A 26993-nucleotide genomic window follows, 5' to 3' on the forward strand; every position below is an offset into this window, starting at 1 on the left:
AGAGTTGGACCAGATAATCTCTATGATCCTTCTAACTCAGATCTCCTGATTCTACATCCAGGCCTCTTTGTACCAATTTTGGTTTGTTTTGGTTTATTATCAGATCATGTTCCCTTATAGCCCCCGGGCTAATGTGTAGCTCCAAAAAGACATCATTTGATTCAGTGAACCCTGACTGCCCTGCTGCTGCAGCTAAAAAGTGTCTCCATTTCCGGAGCTCAATGTTCAGCCAGTGCCTGGCTGTTCAGGAGCTGCTGCCCTCTTGTGGAAATGAAGAATACAACCTCCTGGCAAGTAATCTAGTAGCTTTTTGAGGCTACTATCTCATCTTGCTTCCCCAGAAGAGCTTAGCTTTTGGGTGTGAGCCCCGAAGTTCCTGATCCTAGCCCATCAAGGCCTTTTGTTTACATTCACAGTACCATTACGAACCATAAAATAACAGAACTTTCGCCACAACACGAAGTCCTGGTTTCCAGACAGTGGCCAGAATTTGTGGATGCCTGTTTCAGTTATGGAGTGACCTTTGGCTGTTACCAGAGTGCTCTGGAAAGATCTCTAAACTAGGTTTAAAGACCCAGGTTCTAGCTCATGTGAGCTTACATGACCCTGAACAAGTCACAAATTTATTAAATGTGTAAAATACTCTGGAGTTTGGAGATGAAATCCTTTGGAGAAAAGTGGTCTGTTATATGTGTACTACTTACTGCTGCTAATCACAGCAAATGGCCTTGTGTTCTACTCAAGGCTGGGTACCCTTAGCTCCACCAGGGGGACTGGCCAAGCCCAGGCCTCGTTCATCACAGGTGGAGGCTGTTCTTTCCTCTACAAAGAACTGCAGCAGACTGATCATGGAGGAGGGGGGGGCTGGGATCAACAATTCCCAGGTTGCCCAGCTGCCTGAAAACACTTAGCAAGTTTTCTGGGCAGGTTTTGCTATTCTCGCTGAGGATACAAAGCTCCTTGACTGGTTAGTCTCATTGTTTCTAAACACCAGTCACCTGCTCACTGTTGCCAGTGCAGGGCTTCATACGGAGGCAGGGGCAACTGTGGACACTGCATAGTTTCCTTGAGTACTAGGCAGGTATTCAACTCCAGACTGGAAAAAGTTTGGAATAAAACCACAGTTGGTAGCTGAGTAAGGAACATGATTTTCATTAAAACAAACAAAAAACCCCATTTCTTTGTACTTAAGTTTTCCATAAAAGATAACTGTCCTTCAAGAACTGCCTCGCTAAGTTTTTCTTGTCTCTAAATGGTATTTTCAGTTCTGTCCGGGGAACTATTTTCTGTTGTTCCCTAATACTGGACTAAGCTAACTTTCCATTACCAGTATAACAGAAAATTTCAAAAGCAGACAATGCTTTTATTGACCCCAGACATTGTGCACCATCCACACTTGCTGAGAATAAAGCATCTTAGTGAGGCATTTATTACATTAGTCTGAAAACATTTTTTCACTTACATGAAATCTTATGGACCGAAGTGACAGTCAACTGCAAGCAATAAATGCTTAATGACTTATTTAGATAGCCTGAACTTTGAAGTGACTTTTCTCCTCCCAAATACTTTAAGCCAACTGAAATGAAAACTTCTTTTTAAAACATTTAATCATAGTGAGAGTCCATGTTAAAGCATAACTTTAGTCTTTCAATTAAGTTTTATCACTGGCACAAAAAGGTACACTAAGAAAATGTTTTCCCTAAAAAATAACAAACTAACAAGAATGCTACTTAACTAACTAATCTTAAGTATTATTTAAGAGTAATACGTCAAGTCTCCCTTAATAAAGCTTTGGCATTAAAAGTAGCCTACTATATGAGTGCCTACACCATGGACCAGGCACTGTCCTAATGCTTTGCATACAAAATCTCTAGTCCTTATAATAACCCTAAAAGGAACACAAATCTGTTAAATGACTAAGCAAGGCCATACAGTTAGTGTATGGCCAGAATCAGAACACAGGTCTACCTACTCTTGCTATGACTGAGCCTCTTCCTCTACATGTCCTAAATGTCACTCTGAGTTGAAGAGGGGAAAGAAACGGGAGGCCACCATGATGCCACATCCCTGTGCTTTAACCAGTATGTTTCCTTTATATACTGGACCATCTATTTCAGATTTTATTTGAAGCAAGTTTTGGCTTGCTTCAGTATGTATTTCATTTTCTATTTATTACCCTCTTTCATTCATGGCAGACAGGCTCTAGAGGTCCTGAGAATGTCTGAAACAAAGAAGGCTATAAAACACCTTAGTAACTCTCGAAAATGCTAAGTGGACCCTGAATCAAAACTTCAAGTTTCAGAGAACTTATAGCCACTAATGATCTACAAAACAAACAAACAAACAAACAAACCCCACACCTTAGTAACTCTCAACCTTGGATCAAACTACAATATGTTGGAAAAGGTATTACTGAAAAGAGCTTGAAAGGGCAGCCTAAAAGGCAGAGGGTACAAAACATGGGCCATGTCCCTGTAAAGGGGACATGATTCATAATACTGTGAATCAAGGGGCTGGTTCACAATACTGGTTATGATGTTCAAAACTGTGAATCAAAGAGAGATGCATTATTATATATTTGCTTGTTGCTATTGCTTTTCTGATTAGAAGATACAGAGTCACTTTAGGTAACTTCCATTTAACTTAATATTTATTTTCATTTTATATCCAGGTCACATTTTCTACATTAAAATATAATCATGCTGACTCCCCCCACCCCCTACACCCTCAGAGAAAGAAAGTGAAGAACTTTACACAACTTGAAAGAAAGATGGAATGCACAGAGAAGTTGCTATTGCACCCAAGTAACAAAGAACACAGAGAGACCAAACAGTAGACATGTCAGAAGTGCATAGAAGACAGCTCAGGGCTCGCAGCAGGAAGGAGGAGGAATTAAAAGACTAAAGCTTTTAAATGCTATCACTTGTGCCACAAGATTACCCTGAAAAGGCAGATAGGTCAGAAAGCAGGACCAAATAGGGGATTTTCCAAAGGCTGCTATCTAACAGAGTTTAAAATATCCATAGATTATATATATAAAAAAATTCCATACACAGAAGAGCTTTCTCTCCCCCACCTTGCCTTTAGCATCTGGTAAACACTTTAGAAACTTAAAACCACTGTTAGCATGTCCAAATGTAGAACCGATATAGGTTTTTCTTTCTTAAAAAATTGCATCCCAACTCTTTCCAACCAACAATTCTATTAATTATTTTAATTATGATTCCTCTGCATGGAAACCCAGTAAGGATCATCAAGACAGGGCATCTCACTACTAACAGATCAAGGCCAGTCGGGCAAAACCTGCATGATTCTGTGCTACTCAGAGGGAGGGAGAACAGTAAGAAACAGGAGTTGAAACTTATCCGTACCAAAGAGGAAAAGGAAACTCCTTTTCTAATCTATTCATTAAACAGGAAACAGCAGGTGGACAGTAAAAACCATCTGCTTAGAGCAGCAGCACAGACCCAGAGGCACACCAAAATCTAAGAACAAGTGCTCAGGAAAGCGTCTTGGCTCTGAGCGGAAGCGTCTTTCAGGCCCTATCTTGTCTCTAGTTTGGAGATCAAAGCATTATAACTTCAGATAGTGATACTCTTGAGGGGGTGGACAAGGAAGGTCTGAGAGACCCAAATAATGAGGACACTAGGCAGCTAACTACACCACTATGTACAAATACACACGTCAGTAGGAAAACTTCACCTCCAACCCTCAGCTACTTTAAACAAAGCATTGAAGTTCCAGGTTTTCTGAACAGGGGGTATTTTAAAGGCTGTTAGCAGTTTAAAACATTGCAACACTGGCACAATATGTTACCTATTCCTTGTTTTTAATTACAGGGTAACACAGTAAACTCCAACACAAAGGTGGGGATGGGGGAGTGCAAAAGCAATAAAGAAAACAGGACCAGTATTTCACAAGAGCATCGAGCCAGCGATGAAGTAGCAGCTAATGCTTTGAAGAGTCTCGAGGGTAGAATTCGCTCAAAGTGCTCTGAGGGATTCTCTTCAGCATTTCTTTGGGGAAGATTCGGAGCAGTTGCCAGCCAATGTCCAAAGTCTCATAGACAGTGCGGTTTTCGTATGGACCTTACAAAAAATTGAGATTAGATGAATAAAGGCCAAGTACTTCCAACTTCTCAGCGTTATTCAAAATTTATTCTGCTATGGAACTAGCACTGTAAGCATGAAGTATAAAAAGAGACACACAGCAGTTAGGCCTCCAGGACTGGGTGTGACTTAACGTGGAAATGAGGGTCTAGACAATAGGTACCCCTGGGAACCAGAGAAAAGGGAGAAAGCCCACAGGCGAGACGTTCGGCGGCTGTGTGTGTGTGTGTGTGTGTGTGTGCGTGCGTGTGTGTTTAACAACGGGTGGGATCTAAACACACTCCACTGAATAATGGAAACTAGACCCAGAGTTTTGTCCAGAGAGTAGTGAGAAAAGCAGTTTCCCAGGAACACAGGCTGACCTGAAGGAGGCTAGTACAGATACTTAGAAGGCCTTAAATGCCAATTAATCACCTGAATAGGTCCGTGTGAAAGTTTTCAAACTTGCTATTGCTATTATTATTCTTAATAGCAGAATCATTCTTATCCTGCAAATAAATCTCATTTTTTAACTAAGGAGTTAGAGTGGCTAGAGTTCTGCATCTCTTGTCTACCAGAACAACTTTTATCTTTTTAAGATATTAGGGTTCTGTGTAATTTTTTATTTTTTTTTTTTAGAAAACCCAACTATCATACGTTCTGGGGATTTTAATGTTACTTAAAAAATGTATCACATAAATAGAAAAGCGCACAAATCTTAAGTGTGTAGCTGATGCATTATTCCAAAATAAACACATCGTTTGTAAGTATCACTGAGGTCAAAAATAGAGTTTACCAGCATTAGCAGGGGTGGCAGGGAAGAGAACAAGCAAAACAGCTTGAAAGCCCTACACATGCTATGTAATAAAAACCATTATAGACTTTTTAACAGAAGGACAATCAATAAAATTAATACTAAATTTACCCTGGCAATGGCATAGAGAGAGTCAGGGAGACTGGTGAAGATGCTGGCACTAACGGCCAAGGATGATGGGACAAAGGTCTGGACTAGGGCTTGGGATACACAGAGTGGTCAGAGATTAGCAGCTTCAAGATCACCCAGAACTTGTCAAAATACAGGCTCTCTGGCCCCACCCAGATCTACCGAATCAGAATCTGCATTTCAACAAGATCCCTGGTAGATTCAAAAGCATATTCAATTTTGAGAAACACCGGCCTAAGTTTTTTTAATAGGAATGAAAAGAGAACAGGATAAGATGTTTTAAAGAAGAACAATGCAAATTAGCAAATATTTGATGACTGGAGAATAAATGAAGAGGGTTAAGAATGCCCAATGCCTGAGCTTGGGCTAACTAGGGTAATGGTCATGCCAGAGGTAGACAGAAATTGAAAAGGGAATTGCTAGGCAGGTGGTCAGTTGGGAAAATACTTTGGTTCTCACCACGCTGAGCCAGAGAGGATGGTGGCATAAACAAAGGCTTCCTAGCTCAAGATGCGGGACTAGAGCTTCAGAAAGAGGGGAAAGGCTCATACATAGGAAGTTAGTCATCAGCACAGGGGAAAAAAAGCACAGAAAGAACAGGTAATTAAGCCTTTGGGAACACTAACAATTAAGAAGCAGGAAGATGAGAAATCAGGAGGATGAAAATAGATGGACAGGAAAAGTCCAAAGCCCCCAAAGCCAGAGGAGAGCATTGCAGAGAGGGTAAGAGGGAGGAGAAGTGGCAATGGAGGCAGGAGAGCAGAAGGCCGGTTCTAAGGAAGAGAAAACACAAGACAGGAGCTAAATAAATGGATAAAGAAATTGAAGGTACAGGGGAAGGAACCAGAGGGCTAAGAACAAAGACATGGCAGGCGGCTGGAAGAACCTCTTCTCTAATCAGAAGGAAAATTGTATGGAGACCAATGTAAATTCTCTCAGACTAGGAAAGAAGTCCTCCTCAAAACTACATATGATGCTGTTTCTATTCATAGGAAAACAGTAATCTTACCCTGAGCAATGAAGTTCCTCTCAAACTTCTGCAGAAATTCCAAGTAAAGCAGATCATCTGACGTAAGGGCTTCTTCTCCAACTACGGCTTTCATGGCCTGCACATCCTTACCAATAGCATAGCATGCATACTAAAGAGAAAAAAAGGTTTACGTGAACAGAGATAAGGTTTTATAAATGGTAACGGTACTCTGGGCTATGTAAGTGTATTGCTGTAGTTATCTTCACAGTATTTCACATGATTTCCAAACATAATTCACATAAAGTGCATATGCAAGTACTGAAAAGACTTTATTATACGTAGTCTCACTAAGAAAGGAGTCTTCAAGCGTGCAATACACAGACATTACTAACACTCTACAAAAAATACACTCCCTCAATATACCAATGAGGTTACATTTTGTAGAGCATTTAAAAATCACAACTTACACAATAGGAGAAATCCATCTCTAAATTCTATTCAAAAAAAATATCTGTGTTATCACTAGGTTTATTTATCATTTCTACTTTAAGGTCAAATGTGTTTTTCTTTAATTATGCTTGGTATACAATCTCAGGACTATAGCAACCAAGGATTTCATAGAATATATACAGCTGTATCCCTTAGCGTTCTGGTGATTGCCTAATATGTTAAACAAAAAATTAGTTAGAATAGTCTTTCAGAAATACTCTATAATTAAGGTTACTAATAAAAACTTAATTGTCTTATGCCTTTTTTATTTAAAAACTACCTCATACAGCATTAGAGGTGGGTTTCAAGCATGTGATTTTTAATCTTTGTCATGAGCAGTTATCCTTATGAAAAAGGCTCTAATGAATGTTTCTGTATTCCGCTATTCTATATTCTATATTCTATATTAAAATTCTACTTTGATGGGGGGAGAAGAAAAGTGATATGGAAGAAAGACAAGAGGTATAAGACAGCAGAATGAACTGAGAAAGTATTCATTTCTTTAAACACCATCCTGGAGAAAACATACGTACCAGCTGGTTAGATACATCGGCATGATCCTTTCTGGTCATACCTTCTCCAATAGCAGACTTCATTAACCGCGACAACGAGGGCAGCACATTAATAGGTGGGTAAATCTTGGGTAAAAGGGGAAGGGGGAAAATATTATATTTAAGTACAAAATTCAAGCTTTACTGGTAGTAAAGGAGGACTTTGAAACTCATTTTTATTGCTTAAATTGCATAACACTGCTACATTTGTTTCCTAGATGATTCCTAATATCTTTTCCTGATAAGAAAAGGAAGAAACATTTTACAGGTTAAGATTTCTTTTGAGAATCAAATCCAAAAAGTAAAATCTACAAAACAGTACAAGACTATATTTAAAAACTGAATTTTCAACATCTGCCTATAATATCAAATCCAAATGGTCTTCTGAACTCTGACTCATAAAATGACACATAAAAAGATTAACAATAGGGCTTCCCTGGTGGCACAGTGGTTGAGAGTCCGCCTGCCGATGCAGGGGACGTGGGTTCGTGCCCCGGTCCGGGAGGATCCCGCATGCCGCAGAGCAGCTGGGCCCGTGAGCCATGGCCGCTGGGCCTGCGCGTCTGGAGCCTGTGCTCCGCGGCAGGAGAGGCCACGGCTCTGAGAGGCCCACGTACCGCAAAAAAAAATAAAAATAACAATAATTTCACCTAAAAGCTGATATCAGAAGCTGGCATCTATTAAAGAACCAATAAAAAATCTGTTTTTGATTATTCAGTCATAAAAAAGAATGAAATCTTGCTGTTTGCAGCATCATGGATGGACCTTTAGGGCACTATGCTAAGTGAAATAAGTCAGACAGAAAAAGATAAATACCATATAATCTCACAAAATGTCAAGCTCACAGACAGAGAACAGACTGGTGGCTGCCTGAGGCAGGGGATGAGGAGTGAGCAAAATGGGTGAGGGAGGATAAAAGGTACGAACTTTCACTTATAAAATGAGTTAAGTCATGGGGATGGAACTTTCAGCATGGTGACTATGTAAGTTAATAATACTGTATCACATATTTAAAGGTAGCTAGAAGAGTGGCTCTTCAAAATTCTCATCACAAGAAAAAAAATTTTGTAACTATGTGAGGTGGTGGATGTTAAGTGGACTTATTGGGGTGATCATTCTGCAACATATACAAATATCAAATCATGACACTGTACACCTGCAACTAATGTAATGTGACGTCAATTATACCTCAATTTTTAAAAATTTTAACAATAAAAGACAAAGAAAAAACTCTGAAAAATCTGTTCTTGTATTAATAACAAAAGTAGATTATACCATTATGGAACAGAAGACCCAAAAACGTTCTTTGAACAACCCACTCCATTTTAAGTCAAAATAAAGAAAGTGGAAATTTAATTCTTAATTCTGGCACTTTTTTCCACACCAGGATTTTAGTATTACAGAAATGACAATTTTATAGCCATATTAAAAACAATGCAATTTGATATTTTCTTTTTTTTTTTTAACATCTTTATTGGGGTATAATTGCTTTACAATGGTGTGTTAGTTTCTGCTTTATAACAAAGTGAATCAGCTATACATATACATATGTTCCCATATCTCTTCCCTCTTGCTTATATTTTCTAAATAAATAATTCCTAAGAGCAAAGTTAGAGTCACTAAAGAATAACTGAAGAATAGATCTGTAGGCTTATAGCATCATTCAACTGTCAAATACCTGTCTGTTGTGTAGCTGTCTGTCCACATAGATCTGCCCCTCTGTAATATATCCAGTCAAGTCAGGGATGGGGTGAGTGATATCTACCAGAGAAAGACACCTGATGTTAGTTAAAGTGTCCATCTCACATAAACAAAACCACAGGAAGTCAATCTGCACTACTTAAAACAGTGCTATATAAAATAGTTTGCTGTGATGATGGAAAAGTGCTTTATCTGTGCTGTCCAATATGGCAGCCACTGGTCAAATGTGGCTACTGAACATGTGAAATGCGGCTAAATGCGACTGAAAAACTTTATTTCAAACTTTATCTGATTTTAATAAACTTTAGAATTTAAACAGCCAAATGTGGCTAGAGGTTACCGTATTGGCCAGTCTAACTTATCTGGCTGCCGCACAGTTAGACATGTGTCGACACAAGTTAAATTAGCTATATTCATAAAAAGTACTATTTCTCCTAGTTATGCTCTCTCTCCCCCAAATATAAATAAAGTTCCATTTTAAACACAAAGCTCATTTGCAGAGAGTTGCCAATTTGATGTATACTGAGAGAACATTCTTCGTCCATAAGCTATCCCAGAGGGATACACAACATTTCAACATGGAAAATACAGAGAGGCTAAACAAGTTAAGCAACGCTACACAGGCAGCACCACTACACAGGCAGCACCAAGCAGGTCCCACAGAGCAAGACACCTCTAAGTCTGTTAAATTACAGAGAGTAATTTTGTAGCTGCTTCCTTGGAACAAATCATTTTCACATCAGAGGTAGTATTCAGACTGCCTGGGTTCTAAAGCCGCCACTTCCTAACTGTGACACTTTACCTCTCTGTGCCTCACACGAGAGCATCTAAAAAGTCGCTATGAAGACCAAATGAGTCAAAACTTACAAAACACTTAGAACAGTGCTCAGTTATAATGAGTTATTACTGTTTCTGAAAATATTTTGAAAAAGTGTTTTTAAAAGACTGAGATAAAGATAAAAAGACACTAACATAAGGGGAATGCTGAAAGTCTCACCCGGGGGCTGCTGGGCATACATCCAGGCAGGCACTGCACTGTGCACTTAGACACACATGATAAAACCAAGTAATTTTTAGCAAGTCTTTGATGATCGTTCTATCTCTAGAGTCTCGTGGCACTTACTATCTGTGCTCTATATCTGGCACTTAAGCTACCTTAAATTACTGATGCACATACATTTACAAAATATCCACCTAGAATGAGTAGCTTACATTAAGTAGAGCCCATAAATCTTTTAAAAATTCATTTCATCTAGACCAGCGTCCTGCAAACAGTAGACACTAAATACTAGCTAATAAATAAAAATTACAAGAAAATTTTTCTGCAAAAGAATAATTATTATGGGTAGTTTTGAAATGAAAAATTTTATTAGAAACAAATCACTAGGTAAGGTAAACTTCTGGAGGATAAACTCTCAAAAGAATTTCAACTCAAAAAGATAGATGGTCTTCTCTCTTAAAATCAAAGTCCTTACAACGATTAGGGATGCTATAATCCAAAGACCCTAAACTTACCATCATTAGGCATGGTGAGAATAGGAATTTGAGTAATAGAGCCACTTCTACCTTCCACTCTACCAGCGCGTTCATATATTGTGGCTAAATCTGTATACATGTAACCTGGGAAACCTCGTCGACCAGGAACCTCTTCCCTGGCTGCTGAAACCTGACAGTGAGTCAAGGAGAACAGTATCACATACCAGAAAATGAAAATTAAAGCTTGGTTAGAACACATTTGTTTGAACAGGCCAAATTACAAAGTTGGAAATATCTTGTTCTTTTAAATATCACCTCTAGAAATGATTAAGAAAAATTTAGCAACATAAATTCAGATTATTCTGCAACAAAAATGTTGACAATTGGGGACCACAAGTTTTCTGCTAAAATCATACTGCCATAACACAAATCTTCAAATAGCTTGCTAGAAGAAAATCTGCTTGCAATTTTATAAATCAAAGGTAGTACATTTTAAAACTAAGAGAACATTCTCAGTTCACAAGATTTACTTCATGTTATGGATCTTGCCAGATTTACATAAGCTAATCCTGAAAAGATCAAAAGGGAAGGAAATACATATATCAGAAATCATCTGATGCATTTTACATACATTATTTAATTTAATCCTCACAACAACCCTATGAGGAAGTTAATGTTATTAACCCCAACTTACAACCGGAATCAAGGGCCAGATAATTTCCCTGGATCACCGCACAAGGTAAGAATAGTAATAAATGGTCTCTTAAGAGACAGGCACACTAGAATATATGCATACATTTTAATCTACAGCCAACAAGAACTGTAAATCATTAAGCCCAACTTCTAACTGCTACTTCGGTTCCTCCAAGAGTATGCTCCAGCAGTGCTACTCAAAGTGTGGCCTGCAGACCAGCTTTTATCAATTTGTAAGGAGATAATGTAGAATGCAACATAAACATATAGAAAACCTTAGTGGCAATTTGAAAGAATAATTGTCTGTCGAATCTAATACTACTAATAAAAGGGTTTGTAAATTGTTTTTTTTTTTAATTTTCACTTTTCTAATACTTATTTTTACTGCCTTTTAGAAAAGTATTTGTGATGGATGGGAGAAAAGAAGTCCTTCAATGAAAAAGCACCGTAGCCGAGTGAGATATGATGATGGATCTTAGGGAATCTTAGGCTAGATATTTATATAGGCTGTCTCTTCAGAAGTCTTCTTCCCTTTTTTGCACACTTAAAAGAGCAAGTAACTCAAAATTTCAGTAACTTGCATTAGAACAAACACCCCACACTTCTGGATGGTAAGTGCTAGAATCTTACATTGTTTCTAAATAATCACTGAGCTTTCTGAAGGAAAAAAAAGTTCTGAAGAGGGTTCTGCCAGAGTGTAGTCTTCACTTATGTAAATAAATAAAAATTTACATCATTAAAAATGAAATTCTTGAAAAGGGCTGAAAGCTGACAGTCTGGACAGAGACAGAACTACCTTGGAGAGTAACTGATTAAATAGCTTGCATCATTTACTCTAAGAATCCAGCCTTAATCAAGGGAGACAGTGAGAGTATGATAATTAGGCTAAAAATTTAAATCTCATCCTCTAATCATTTCAATTAGGTTGACAAAAGTAGTATCTTCTTTTCTGATTAATTAAGGTATTCTACTAATATATGAGCAATGCATTTTAAAAAACATGATTTAAAAAAAAAATGAAAACTTGCAGAGGGACAAGATAACCCTGACAAGATAATCCATTTTAATTAAGAAAAAAATTACCTCTCGAAGTGCTTCAGCATAAGAACTCATGTCTGTTAGGATAACCAATACATGTTTCTCACACTGATAGGCCAGGAACTCAGCCGTGGTTAGAGCCAAGCGAGGAGTGATAATTCGCTCAATACTGAAATGAAACATTAAGTCCTAAGTCACTCAAACAAAAAGGCCAAAAACAAAACAAAATGATTCCAGAAATAATAGTACAGTCTCCCTTTTAAAGTTTCACATAAATTGAGGAAGGTTAAGCAATTATTACTTTAAAAGTTCTTAAGTAAGGCAGAGTTCTTTTATGTATTTACATAATAAGAATTACTTAGTGCTACACAGCTAAATTGATTTATTTTATAAATGCCCCATAATTTGTCAGAACTATATAGTTCTCAAAACTGAGCAAGAAAGGAAGAGAGAGAGAAGGAGAAAGGGAGGAAAGAAGTAGGGGCCAGATTCTGCAGGTAAGAGGAAAAGGTAATTTATTGAGTATGGACCGTGTGCTAGGTAACTTATAATATTATCTCATTTAATATGTACAAGAACCCCGTGAGACAAGTATTATTTATCACATTTTATGAAAGAAGACACTGAGCTTCAGAGCCTAAGTGACTCACCCAAAACCAAGTAACTTGCAAGAAGCAGAGCTGGAATTTAAATACGGTTATCTCATACCTAGGCCTGTGTAGCTTTCACTGTAATGTTCTATCTCCTTAGTGTAAGGTGACATTTTTGACCAGAAGCCTGCATGAACAGGGGGAAAATAGCTCTATTTTTTGTTTACTTACGTTGGGTCGTTAGCCAAGTTCAAAAAGAGGCAGACGTTGTCCATTGAGCCATTTTCTTCAAAGTCAGATTTGAAGAACCGGGCAGTTTCCATGTTTACCTAAATGGCAATGACTTCATCAGTGCTGGGAGAAGAAAAATGCTCAATATTTCTTTCTTTCTTTTTTTTTCCCCCCAATATTTATTTCTGATGAAGGCCAAGCTACAGATCTGTACTGCTCCTTCTTTTAAAGGTTCAAGTACCCCCAAAACGTTTACAAAAGCCAACAGAGTAAACAGCTTGCTTTGGCCACAAAGGGAATTATTCTTACATTCCACAGTCAAATGCTAAATACTAATCCATGGTTTGCCCAAAATGCCAAGCTGCAACTTCTCCGCCTAGAGATAAACTGAATAATATCTGTGCAGTTTTCTACATTGTTCTAATAACACAAGCAATTTTACATTTCACACTAAAACAGAAAAAGATAATACTTACACCCATAGCAGCAAATACAATCGCAAAATTTTCCTCACTGTAGTCCACTACATCTTTGGATTTTTTTACCAAACCAGCCTGGCGACAGATTTGAGCTGCAATCTGATGAGGAGTACAAAAGAACTAAGTTAAAATCTAAAATAATACTTCTACAACAAAATAACTTTTACCCTAAACTTTGGGGAACTGTAATCATAAATGAAACTGGGTTGTCTTAAAGGGCTTTACTCAATAAAACTATTCTGTAATTTTTGCAGATTCCTAAGAGTAAGCAAGAAGTCGGATATGTGTGGATAAAGAAGAGTCAATGTAATTGGATTATATAAACAGTAACTTTGGGTATTTACCTTGAAAATCCTATATTTGGTTTCTCACTAAGAGTAAAGCACTCAGAAATTCTTTCTTCTTGAATTTCATACCAAACAGATTCTAGTTCTCACCTCATTGTGCGGTAAGCCAGCAGCAGAGAAGATAGGAATTTTCTGCCCCCTAGCAATACTGTTCATGCCATCTATGGCCGAAATGCCGGTCTGAATCATCTCCTCTGGATAGATCCGACACTGAGGATTGATTGGCTGGCCTAATGCATTTCCAAAAGGGAAAATTTTAATATGTCTCTACATTAAGACTACAACCATACAAAGCATATAAAGCATTTCTTTCTACTCTTAAAAAATCAGTTATTTTTGAAATCTGAAACTGTTTAAATATTTTTTTCCATTAATCTTTTGTAGATTCACAAGTTATATGGCAGTAAAGTGAAATGTAAGGTATAGCAAATAAGAGAGAAATCCTAATTTCAAAGCCATTATGGCTTTTCCATTTCAGATATATCCTGGTGATATTTTACAATAAATAAAATATAAAATTTTAAGATAACCTCTAGGAAAAATAAATTTATTAAATAGTAAACAAAAAATAATTAATCAAACATGGAATATGTTGGTTATCTACTTAAAGTATCATAAAAATCACCCTTTATCTGACAAAGGTATAAGATAGATAGATGCTATTTTCCCCAAAACACAGAAATCCATTTTCTGTCCCTACCCATGATATCAAGGAAGTCTTCAGCCAGTACAACAGGACCTCTGTCGATGGGTTTTCCTGATCCATTGAACACCCGACCTGTTAAACAGTAACAAGACAGTACAGAGTGGACAATGACTCAAATATTCATAATCTTTACAAAGACTTCATGGAAATACGTTAAAAAGGAAACAGATCTCTGCTCAGAATGAATAATAATATCCGTTTACCAAGCATATCCTCAGACACCGGCGTTCGGAGAATATCCCCAGTAAACTCACAGGATGTCTTCTTGGCATCTATACCTGAAGTCCCTTCAAACACCTATCAAGAAAGAAAAGTAAACAGAAGGGCATAAGAAATTTAGATCATAAGCGCTTAAGATTTATTTGTCAGCCCTTATAAAGTAAAATACATCAATGTACATACTACTTTTAGTATTAATGAATAAAGAAGTGTTCATGGTGGACGATGAACCAAATTGCCAACCTCTTAACCAGGGTCGTGCCTGCAGGCCAAATCCATCAAGCAAGCTAAGAATGGTTTTTACATTTTTAAAGGATTGTTCTTTTAAAAAAAAAAAAAAAGGAAAAAAAAAAGCGTAAGAACATGCATCAGAGACCTTAGGCAAAACCCTCACAAAGCCTAAAAAATTTACTATCTGGCCCCTTACAGAAATTCTGCCGACCTCTGCTCCAGATCTACTTTTTAGGGCAATATGTTATTTGAGAAAACCGGCACTTCCTATAATCAGTAACATTAAAAACTAGGCATTATCAGAGACAATTTAAAGAAGTAGACTCAGATCTTGTTTTGGTTTCAGCCCATAAGCTCTGAATTCTACTTTTCATCTCTCTCCTTCTATGTGACTGTCTGTTTCATTTTATCCATTAAAATTTTTTTTTAAAAAAGCCATTTTACCAGTGGAGCTATTGGGCTAGAATGGATATTGGTGGCTGGCATTTAGCAACAAAACATGAAAAAATACTTTTCTTCCCTCATAGCCAGTAAAGAGTCGGGTCCCTGGCTTAAGATTTTTCATGGTCGTGGTGGTGCAAAAGCAATACACATTCGGTAGAAACAGTACTTCAAAACAATCACATGAGATGTTTAACATTTTATTATAAAATAGGCTTTGTGTTATATGGTTTTGTGCAATTGTATGCTAATATAAGTGTTCGGAGCACCTTTAATGTAAGCTAAGCTAAGCTATGATGTTCGGTAGGTTCTGTGTACTAAATGCATTTTCAACTTACAATATTTTCAGCTTATGATGGGTTTATCAAGATGTCACCCCACCTATAAGTTGATGAAGATCTGTATACTTATGTGATAATTACTAGAAAGAACTACTGGTGTTTCTTATGTTTGTTGTGATCAGAAAAACGTTCAACTGGCCAGGTTTTGAAAGTGATGCTTACCTGAACCACTGCTTTGGAACCACTAACTTCTAAAACTTGCCCACTCCTCTTTGTGCCATCAGGTAGTGTTAAGTGCACAATCTCAGCATATCTGGGAAACTAAATAGGAAAAAAATAAAGGCTCAATAACCAACATTTTAAAAGCTCCTCAAAATACTCTATATGCTTCTATGTCTTTCACAGCATGTATGCACATGCAGACCCCATACCTCCCCAAAGCACACAGGTATACATCCAGAGTTTAGAATATCCTCAGGCAGTTTAAGTCCTTAAAACACTTATCACTGGCACATACACTGGCAAACACAACGTAAGGTACAGAGGGAAGGATCTTAAATCTATGAAACCACAGCAATTAAATTCTTTCCTTCTGTGTATATGTTTTTAAGCTTTGAGACTACAGAAAGTTAAAAATCTATGTTCCCACTACTCAGAAATGATGTTTGCTTCTGGGCTGTGTAATCACCTTGTGCTTTGGGAGGACAGGAATAAAATGCAACTAAACAATAAAATAATTACTATTATAATAAATAATGCCAATATTCCCTCCTCAATCTAATTCTCCTAACCAGAAATGTATTCCTCTAATCCATTTTTAATATTTTAAATTGCATGTTTCCAAAAATATACTGTAGTGTTTCACTTACCTAAATGGTAACATACTAAATATATCATCCTGCAACTCGTTTTTTTTCCCACTTGACCGTATGTTTTGGATCTGTCATAGTAGTATTTACCTTATTTTATTAACATAATCTTTTGAAAAATGCATCACTACTTTGTGTGATGTGAAGGAAAACATCTGCCAATGCATCCGTGAATCAACACTGACTGTAGGACACTTGATTCTGGAGATGCTAATATGAATAAACGGGCATCTAGAATCAATGTTAGAACAGGTATAGTTAAAATCAAGTGACACTACATTTTATTCAGCTGTTCTTCTACCACTGGTGTTCAAGGCTGTTCCAAATTTATACTACTACAAACATGCTGCAATGAACATTCTCACATGTGGGCCCAAGTTTCCCTAAGGTATCTGGTTACCTAGTGGTGGGCTATAGGCTGTGTCCATTTTTATGTGAAATTACTCTGCAAAGGAACCTTTTACTTTACAAACTCCCTAGTAGTATAGATAAGTATCTTTTCCCTACATCTTTGCCAATCTTATATTATTAAACTTTAATTTTTACCATTTTGATAAAATAAAAAATAGTATCTTTCAATTTGCATTTTCCTGATTCTACTAATATTGAGCATCTTCTCATGTTTACTGACAATTCAGACTTCATTTCCTATAATAGCCTTATTAATATCTTTTCCTCGCTTTTCAACTACATCTGTTTTTCTTATTTACTTTTAGATAAGTTTCATAGATTCTGGGTACTAATCCTTTTGCGAATATCTGCTCCCAGTCTTTCTTGTCTTTTAATTTTGTTTATGGTATCCTATCATACAGAAGGTTTTGCAATAAAATGACTTGTTTTCCTTTATGGTTTGTGTCTTTTGTGTAGGAAAACCTTCCAATCTGAAGTCATAAAAATGGTTTTCTATATTGTCTTCTGATAGGTTTCTCATGTTTTGGTCTTTAATCCATCTGGATTTATTTTTGGTATGTAATTTTATTTTTCTCACTTTTATTTTTTCATACAGGAAGCCAAATACCCCAACAATATTTACTGAGTAGCACAAATTAATTTGTGCTACAAGTAGCACAACTTGTAATGTAGCCTTTATCATTTACCAAGTCAAATTCTCAGGTGTGAGAAGAGTTGGTTTTAAGAATCTTAACTTTGCTCCACTGAAATATCTGCTTACTCCCTCACCAAATCTTTATTCTTACTCTATTTCTAACTGATTTTGTTACCTGGAGAGAATCAACGTATTTTCTATTCTGAGCCTTTTCATGCATGAACGTGGAATCTCCACTTATTTGAAGTCTTCTTTTATGTCTTTCAACAAAGTTTCACAGTTTTTTGTAAAAAGTTCCTAATTATTCTAGTAGTTACTTCTGGCATACAAAACACTACTGATTTCTATAGACATCATCCACATCCAGCAACACTGTTTTACACCATTGTTTCTAATAGTTTGTCCACTGAATGACTTGTGTTTTCTGTTTAATTAATCATACTACCAAGAAATGATGACAGCTGTGCCTTTTCCTTTTTAATCCCTTTATCCCCTAATTTCTTTTTCCCACAGCATTGGTTAGGGTCCAAGCACAAAGACAGAACAAAGATGGATAGCGGTGGTGACAACAGGTGTCTTCATCTTGTTCCTGATTTAAATGGGAATGTTTCTAGAGTCTCTCCTTAAATACGCTGTTTGCTGTAAGTTATGGTGGATATCCTTTAAGAGGTTTTAAAAGTTTGTTCTATCCCTTATTTCTAAGACCTCCTTCTTCTGTTTTGTTTTTTTTTAGAAACAAGTAATTTTATCAGATACATTTTCTGTATTTACTGAGAAGAGCGTAAGCTTTTTCTAGCTTAATCTATGAATGACCTGAATTATACTGACATTTGTTAATATCAAATCATCTTTGTATTACTGGGATAAACTCTACTTTGTCATAATTCTGTTGATTTTTTTTTTTTTTTTTTTTGTGGTATGCGGGCCTCTCACTGTTGTGGCCTCTCCCGTCGCGGAGCACAGGCTCGGGACGCACAGGCTCAGCGGCCATGGCTCACGGGCCCAGCCACTCCGCGGCATGTGGGATCTTCCCGGACCGGGGCACGAACCTGCGTCCCCTGCACCGGCAGTCGGACTCTCAACCACTGTGCCACCAGGGAAGCCCTGTTGATTTTTTAAAGTATATTTTTGCTAATATCCAATACATGAGAACATTTTTATTTAGAATTTTAGAATCTGTGCTTGTGAATGAGATTAGCTACACTGTTTCTTTTCTGATACTATCCTTTGTCAGGTTTGGAAATCAAAGATGCACCACCTTCAGAAAATGAGTTGGACAGCAGTCTCCATCATCATCTATTCTGATACAATTTGTATAAAATTATCCATTCCTTGATACTATCTGTATGCCTTAAGTTAAAAACAGGAGCCAAAAACTAAAAACAAACAAAAAACACTCTAAATCTGGTGGTATAAAGCCATTCTTACAACTACATAAACTTTTTTCCTCAGCTGGAGTTATACCCCAAACAAACATTCAATAAAACTTTTACAGCTTTCTTAAAATTACTTCCTCCAAGATGTTTTCTAAGTCCTTCCCATTATTGACTCTCATAGCATCCTGCACTCACCCTTCATAGCACTTAACAATTAGACATTTATGTATTTGTATTGTGTATTTTTGGTGCTGAGTTCAGCACTTAACATAGTTGAAGCATGAATATTTTTAACTGTTTTTGAAAATATATTTACTAATATAAAAGCTTCATATTTTTAAAATATGAGTCAAAAATTTTATCCAATAGAAAGTATATAAAAAAGAAGAAGTAAAGGACAAAGAAGCAAATAATGCATTCAATACTTCCTCAAAAAATAAAAGTGTATACTTCATCCTTTCACAAAATATAAACGGGCAGCTGCCTAAACCTTGTACAATTTGTATACTGAGGCTTTGAATCAAACTGCAGACTAGTATGAAACTGTGGCCAGGAGGAAGCTATATGCTTAATCTTGCAATTAATTTGTATAGGTACCTTGTCATGCACAAAAATATCTTAGTGATAAAGCTGAAGAGACAGTTCACTTTGCCCTTTCTTTTAAGAAATGTTTTTCAATTTATTTTCTGCTTCCAGAGGGGCCACATGCCAAACACACTTCTGTCATTACTTCTCTCAACAAACTAATAACTGTGTACCTTTCCCCCTGATCCACTCCCAACAACAACCAATGCAGAATTACTGTTCTACAGAGCATATTACACAAATTATCTCTGAAGATATTTTAATCACTGAACTCAGGCAGGAGGCTTCACCTAGGGTGAGGTCTATTCAATTACAGACTATATTCTATGCCTCTTTTTCTAAGATAATTCTTATGTATAGGTGTGGCTAAAAAAAAAAAAACCCATGTAACTAAAGCATCTTTCAACAAACTGAATAAGTAAAAACTATTCTCTGATTATGGTTTTAGTCACTGTTGAGATAATCTGTTGTTTATTCATTACTTGAATACCAGTATCAGGCCCTCAAAGACAAAAGTAACATTGTTTACTCACTCAGAGACCTTAAAATTTAGTAGAGAAGACAAAAATGTAACAAGTAGTTATAACACACTAGTCTACGACAAGAGCCACAAGATACTGTATATCTAAGTATCCTACAAGTCATAAAACACACAAATATTACTGTTGTTTTCCTAATAAACCTGTGAGGTATGATTAACAAACAAATAAAATTTTAAATTTTACAGACAAGGGACTCAAAGCCACAAACAGAATCCACAACAGATCCAGTACTAGAATCCCATCTTCTGACTTCTGACCTAAAATTCTTGTCTCCATATAGCACTGACATTCCGACCAAGGAATGGCTTAAAAAAATCATAACAAAAGACTTAAAGTGTACTAAACAGTACTTAATACTATGCTTTTAACTCATAAATGGTTAGACGATAATGATAGTGGTATTACCTTAACATGATCTAAGATCACTAGTGGACCATTAACTCCTGATACTGTCTTGTATGCTGGAAAGAAACACAAAAGAGTCAGTTCTTGTCAAACAGGACAACAGTCTAAATGATCTCTCTGGTATTACCAAAAAAACCCTCTCTCTATCATATCTATTATATAGAGCACTCAGAAAGTATGAAATTTTTCACCGAATTTATAAAATATGCCTGCATCTGTACAACTTCTCATAATCCCCTTCATCAAACCAAAAACATTTTTAATTCTTACTATAAGTCACATTTGTTTCAAGGACCCAGGATACAAAAACAAAGGTAAAGAGGGAGAGTTCCCACAGTAGTTCACAATTTTATATGGAGAAGGGGGAGGTAAGGGCTCTACCAGAGGTGTGCTGAGGGTGTGTGGGAGCACAGGAAAGACCCTGCAATGGTCCTTACTTAGAAAGGAAAAAGCTTTACAGAAAAGGTAGCACTCAGCAAAGTAGATAGAGAAGAAGAAGGGAATCCGTAACTTTAAGCAGAAGTGACAAAACTCACAAAAGAAATCTGACAAAATGTAGTCTGTTAAGATAAAATGCCATGATTAAATAGTATCATAAAAACTACGAAAAAAAAAGAGTTTATGAAGGCGGATGGAATTAAAGGCCAGAGATCACATAAGCATCCTTTAAAGAAAAAAAAAAAGTCAAACGTTACTGTCATTGTAGAAGCTTATATTTTCTACTGCAAATTATGCCCTAGCAACAAACTACCCAAATCTCTCATTTTAGAAAGGAGGTAGCTATCATTGAATTGTATCACACCTACATACATGCCGAGTATAATGAATGGTAATCAAGTATAAATCAGAACACTCAGGAAAGCAATTCTAACAGTGTCAGAATTAACTAAATTTCATAATCAGAAAAGCTGAAAACACAAATGAAATAAGTGTTTATAAGACCTAAAATAATGTGTAAGAAGCTGTCAACCAACTGGGAATTTTTCACTTGCTTGATTTCTTATGATGTCTTAGACAGAAATTTCTGAAATGAATGTAGACTCCCAAGAATGAGGAAACCATTTAATAACCAGTCTGTCCATTCAAGGGGCTTCAGGATTTAAAAACATAATTTCTTTAGCCAGGAAGCAAGTGCCCTGGTAGAAACACTGAGACAGGGCAGGCAAGCACTGTCAGGAACCCTAGTCTTTCATACTGAGGACCTTTAAATCCTCACACCAAATATTTGCTTGAATACATTTGTAATTGTAATGATCAACAGAGGCCCCTAATTACTTTTTTTTTTTCCAACCTTAGATAAAAAGCAAGTCACAAATTTTAAATGTTAAGCTACTTGAATGGATGGCAATGTAAACAAATTAATCATGCCTCCAAGATTATTAGAAATATCCCAGTTGTCATATATTCTGCTACTTTTATGTTAATCCTCTCCATTGTTTTAAAATAATCTAATGCTCTTAAAAATAAGTCCTACCCCTAAAACAATTTCTTCATTGTTCTCATTTGATTTTTATTTTTGGCCTCGCCACACGGTTTGCAAGATCTTAGCTCCCCAACTGGGGATTAAACCCATGCAATGGCAGTGAAAGTGCCGAGTCCTAACCACTGGACTGCCAGGGAAGTCCCTCACTGTTCTCATTTTAAAAGAATCCACATACTGTTTTTCAATTACTTTCTAAAATTGCTATGTGGATATGCAAAGTGAACTACATTAGAAACATATTTTCTTGGCACTCAGGTTTTAAAACTATAGAAACAAAGACCTTTTCAAAACCTAAACATCTGGGAATGGGAGTAGGGAGTGGGCCAGTGGAGGTGTGGGAATTCAGTTTTGAGATTTACAGGCAACTGTTTTGAATAAAATGTAACATCAGTAAAATGCTTCAGGTTCTGAAATTCTTCTTTACTTTCAGGACAAGATTTGCATCTCCTTTGAACTTTTAACCTCTACAACAATGATCCTTAAGAATCTCATGTTTAAATTCAAGCTCATTCAAATTATGAAGTTTTGCCAGTCACAAGGCAAAAAGCATGACCAAGAAAAAAGAAATGCGAGTCATTGCTTTTCCTGGAAACAGTGAATCAAGTAGATTTCAACTATAGAAGGCAAGATTCTACTTCATCAAAAGCAGTCTCTAAATTTGCAACAATGTATGTAGCCTTTAAAAAAGCTAGTAACCACTGGAATTAATTAATAACAAAACTACCAATACACATTTAAAAAGTACTTGTCAGGAATTCTTTTAAACTCCATAACAGGTCTATAAGCTAACAAATATTATTCCAAGTTTTACAAGAGAAAAATGATTCTCAGAAATTAAGTAACTTGCCTAAGGATCTGAACTTACACAGTCTGCCTCCAGTCATTTTTTCTTTGACTCTGTGCTACAGCTCAAATTCTAAAACTGAACTGGGCATTTTTTTGTGGTCTGAGGCACTCTTGTATCATTACTGAAAAACAACCTTTCTCCAGTGGAGTGTAGCCATTAGAAAAGTTAAAGCAGGAAAGGAAGAAACTAATGGAGATGCTTCAGCAGTTTTCTGTCACTGGAAAGCATGAGGAGACCACTTCAGATACAAACCAGAGGTTAAGCAACATGCTTGGTTTACATTAAAATGGGATGCAAACTAAACTCATAAATGTTATAATCCAAACTAAATAAAAAATATTACCAAACGAAACTGCTTCACACTTTACAGAGCATCTTCAGATAGGTTACCATTCCAGTTTCACAAAACACTGGGAGGTAGGCAAGGCTGATAGACCTACTCCACACTTAAACTACATCTATGAGAAATCTGCTACTAAATGGAAGAGCCAGGATTAAAATTATTTTTGTTTGTTTGTGGCCCCCCCACCACCAATTCTAAGTTTATACTCTATGACCCTTAGTCTCCAGTATAACTTAAAAACATGGAGATAACACAGTTCCTAGCACTTGGACTACAAATAGGGAGTAGAAAACAGTTTATATAAAAACTATAGCTCCTTTCCACAATAGTAAAACTACTGGGGGGGGAACAAGAAGAGAAAATAATATCAAATACCACCTTTTATCTCTCAACAATATTTACCCAGCTTTTCTCACCATTAGTATTAACAGTCCAAAGCAGAGACAACCATTTAGATTAAAGCTGCCAAAGACATAAAGCTGCTCTTCAAAAAGTCAATACCCATTCACAAATTACATAAATATTTCTGTTTCGAAACAACAATGACCACTCTTCTCTTGAAAATTTCAAATGAAGAAGAACTTGGGTCTGCAGGGGATGATCAGAACTTCTGAAAACACAGCAGACACATGTTTACATCTTTGATCCTGAATATTTATGAAGACAATAAATATTTATGGAGTAACATTTAAAACCCAAAATCTACAAAGATTTTTAAGAAGCACATATTTTGTTAGATGACATCCTCTTCCTCCTATAGGATATGAGATTGTTCAACAGAACTAACACTACTTAATGATTGTGAAACTTTCAAAGAGAAAATTCGACAGTCATTGCACAATAAGAGATCTAGTCCTTCAGCCTCCACCTTATTAGCAGAACAAAACGGGAACAATCATCTTCTATTGTGCAAGAAAAGTAAAGACCCACACTTTGTAGTGGGCAAGGAGGGAGAGGTTCTGGAAAAAGGCAGGCCGACCATTCCTTTACTGGACTTTTCACTGAGGCTAACTCTGCTTTATGACATAAGAAACTAAGATTAGTTGATCTAGGATCTCAAGAACAAAGGAGATTATCTAATCCAAAACGTTAAACATCCAAAAGCTCTTCATATATTATTGAACCTTGCTCAAAGTTTAAAAGGAAATCAAGTTTTCTTTCCTTGTGACTTTAGAAATTCAACTAATGTGCTCAAGATTATTTCAAGCCTGCATATCTCATTTTCCATCTCTTGTTAACGGCCCCAGAATCCTGAAATTTTTTAAAACCAGGATCCAATTTGTACAGTGGAACTGCCAATATTCCATTCCTTTGTTCAAAAAGCACACATTAAATAACTATAACTTTTTACCTAGGATGGTAACATCGATCTTTAATCAGAAAAATTAAGAAGTTAATATTTATTCAGAAGCAATTAAAAGTGTTAACTACAATCAACAGTGTGGCAATATAGGAAAAAGATGACATTCAAATGCAGTTAGCTGTTAGCCTAAGTATGATATCATTTGTGCTTTTTAGAATAACCCAGACACAAAAGTGAAACTCAAACTAAGTACCCCAACTCCCTACTCTGGTTCCATCCACATTAAAGATCCATATACTAAACTATTAGAAGAAGGGGTTTAAATGCAAGTTATACAATTACAAAACACAATGTTTCTATGTGCCAACACTGCGCTAGGCACTGAGGATACAAAAAGGATTCCTGAACCCTAAAGTTTCAGTTTTAAGCATTATGTCGCAACAATGTTGTCAGGAGGAATCTCATCTGGAGAAGTTCTTCAGTCACTGGCTAAGCACACACAGAATGTTGAGAAATCATACTCATCTCCCTTAAGGGTTTACAACCTCAGTCATGGAGTACTCTTTAAACTATGTTATTATTTCAAGTGATACTGAGTTGAGATTGAGTGAATAATTATATGGAAAAATGACTACTGCCCCTTATAATCTTTTCCTAGAAGCACCACTAATGTCTATCTGTTCTACCCAAAGAACAGCAAAGCATACAAATGCAATTCATAAAAGAGTATTTGTAACTGTTAGGCACAAATTTATTGTCATAAGAATGCAACATCTGTCAATTTCTTGAAACATTCAGCATGTAAACTCTCAACAAGCACTCTCTAACGCAAATAATTCCCATTATAGAAAGCACATGGGGGGAATAAATTAGGAGTTTGGGATTCAAATATATACACTACTATACATAAAACAGATAACCAACAGGGAACTACTGTATAGCACAGGGAACTATACTCAATACCTTGTAATAACCTCTAATGGGTAAGAATCTAAAAAAGAATATATATACATATATAATATATATAACTGAATCACTTTGCGGTACACCTGAAACTAACACAACGTTATAAATCAACTATATTTCAATTAAAAAAAAAACACACATCTCTGCAAACCATAGAATCAAGTCTTTTCTTTCTTCCTTACACTGCAGTGCCGCCACATGAGCTGACCCACTGACTGATGAGGATGGGATTAGTCAGGCAGGAGAGCGCTCAGACTGAAACCCTTCATCTGAAATTCTTGTTAACCAATGGGCCACCCACAAAGAGGTACTGTGGCAATTAACCGGGGCAAATACAGTCTCACCACGTTGGAAAACATCAGGTGCTTTCCTAAGTTTTAAAGAGTCTACTTCCAGTGCTCATCCCCGGTTCCTAAGGAAACTGTGAGGAGGTCTGATGCTACACAATTTTATTGTTTAGTCACCAAGAACCATTTCTTTCGAAACTGCTAAACAGTCCACTTAAGCCTGGTTTATTAAGGTCTTTTTACAATCACAACACTTAGACATGCTTATGCATATGCTTTGCATACTTGCTAAATATGGGCAAAGCTTCTTGTCTTCTCCAAGATAGCCTTGCAATCAAGTTAATGGCAGGAAAAGGTCCAGCAAGAATTAAGAAACCTGGAATTTTCCTGCTCTGCCAGTAATTAGGGGTCTAAAGCCTGGCGAGCCCTGTTCCTTTCAGAACCTTAGGCTTCTCACTGTAAAATGAGAGGGTTAGACTAGATGACCCGCAGGGTACTTTTCAGCGCTAGCTTTCTCTGATATCTAGGTGTCCTCCTGCGGAGCAGCTTCTCCACTGAACAACATTTCCCTCTGGCTGTGGGCCTGACCTCCATCCACGAAAGGCCTGAGCACGTCAGCGATGACACTACACCGTCCCCCTCGGCAGGATCTCAGGACCTGCCCTGAGGTCCACACCCGAGGCAGGGGGAAGGGGAGGGGCGGTTCCCTCGACCCCTGCAGGTCCAAATGAGGTCAGCAGAAGATTAGGATAAGAGTGGCAAGAAGTGGCCTTCGCTCAGAGACAGGAAGCAAGCGCCTGAGCATGTTCCAGCCTCGGGAAACTGGAGAGCACCGGTGGGGCAATAGCCAGGAGACCACCAACCCAGAAAAAAGTTCCCGTTGCTGCTCTTCCCCTTAGCCCACCCCTGGCACGGAAATTAAGGTACACTCAAATCGCCTACTAGAGAGAGACGTCGGAGTAGGGGAACGCGAGAAGGAAAAACAATCGCCCCATCCCACCCCTCTGGCTAAGCAGGTGAGTGGGAGCAAGGAGCTGGGCTAAGAGAAAAGACAGGATTCGTCTTGCTCTCTGATACTCACTGAGACGAGGCTGGGAGAGGTAGTTCCGGCTAATTGCCAGCACCTGTTCTCGAGACCCCACCACCGGCCCACTGGTGGATACGGGAAGCTCAGGCGCGGCCCCGTTCACGATGCCCCGCATCGCTCGCAGCGCCATCTTGTCTCCTCCGTCCCGACTGGCCCAGCAGCGGCGCCGCGCAGGCGCAGATATAGCTGGTGCAGCCCGCGCCCCGCTCCGCCCATGCGCGCTGAGGAGTCCCCGCCCACTGAGCTGCACCCGACCCGCGGCCTCGTGACTTGGGCTCCGGATAGGCGGGGCTAAACCCGAGCCCTCCGCGAGAGGAGCTGACCAGCGTGCTGGGAGGAGGACGCCGGGCCAGGGAGAGGGATCCAGAGAAAGGCAAGAGT

General features: G+C 37.5%; 1 protein-coding gene across 2 annotated transcripts; it reads right to left on the bottom strand.

Moving 5' to 3' along the window:
- Positions 1 to 858: 858 nt before the first annotated feature.
- ATP6V1B2 (ATPase H+ transporting V1 subunit B2) lies at positions 859 to 26779 on the bottom strand. Of its 2 annotated transcripts, none has more exons than XM_089912895.1 (14): positions 26607 to 26779; positions 20297 to 20352; positions 15697 to 15795; positions 14506 to 14599; positions 14297 to 14374; positions 13687 to 13826; positions 13247 to 13348; positions 12771 to 12868; positions 11995 to 12118; positions 10258 to 10408; positions 8720 to 8802; positions 7024 to 7128; positions 6041 to 6170; positions 859 to 2545 (listed from the first exon to the last, which is right to left on the bottom strand). In XM_089912895.1, exons 1-14 carry the CDS (start codon positions 26740 to 26742, stop codon positions 2388 to 2390), a joined length of 1554 nt encoding a protein of 517 aa, XP_089769021.1. In that variant the 5' UTR covers positions 26743 to 26779; the 3' UTR covers positions 859 to 2387. The 2 variants fall into 2 exon arrangements, with proteins under 2 accessions (XP_089769021.1, XP_022418562.1); XM_022562854.2 differs by lacking the exon at positions 859 to 2545 and adding an exon at positions 3811 to 4088 and having other exon boundaries at positions 26607 to 26776.
- Between the last annotated feature and the right edge of the window lie 214 nt (positions 26780 to 26993).

Source organism: Delphinapterus leucas, chromosome 6 (genome assembly GCF_059928025.1).
Source record: "Delphinapterus leucas isolate spDelLeu-1000000601 "Yukka" chromosome 6, BTC_Dleu_Yukka2, whole genome shotgun sequence".
Taxonomy (NCBI): Eukaryota; Metazoa; Chordata; class Mammalia; order Artiodactyla; family Monodontidae; genus Delphinapterus; species Delphinapterus leucas.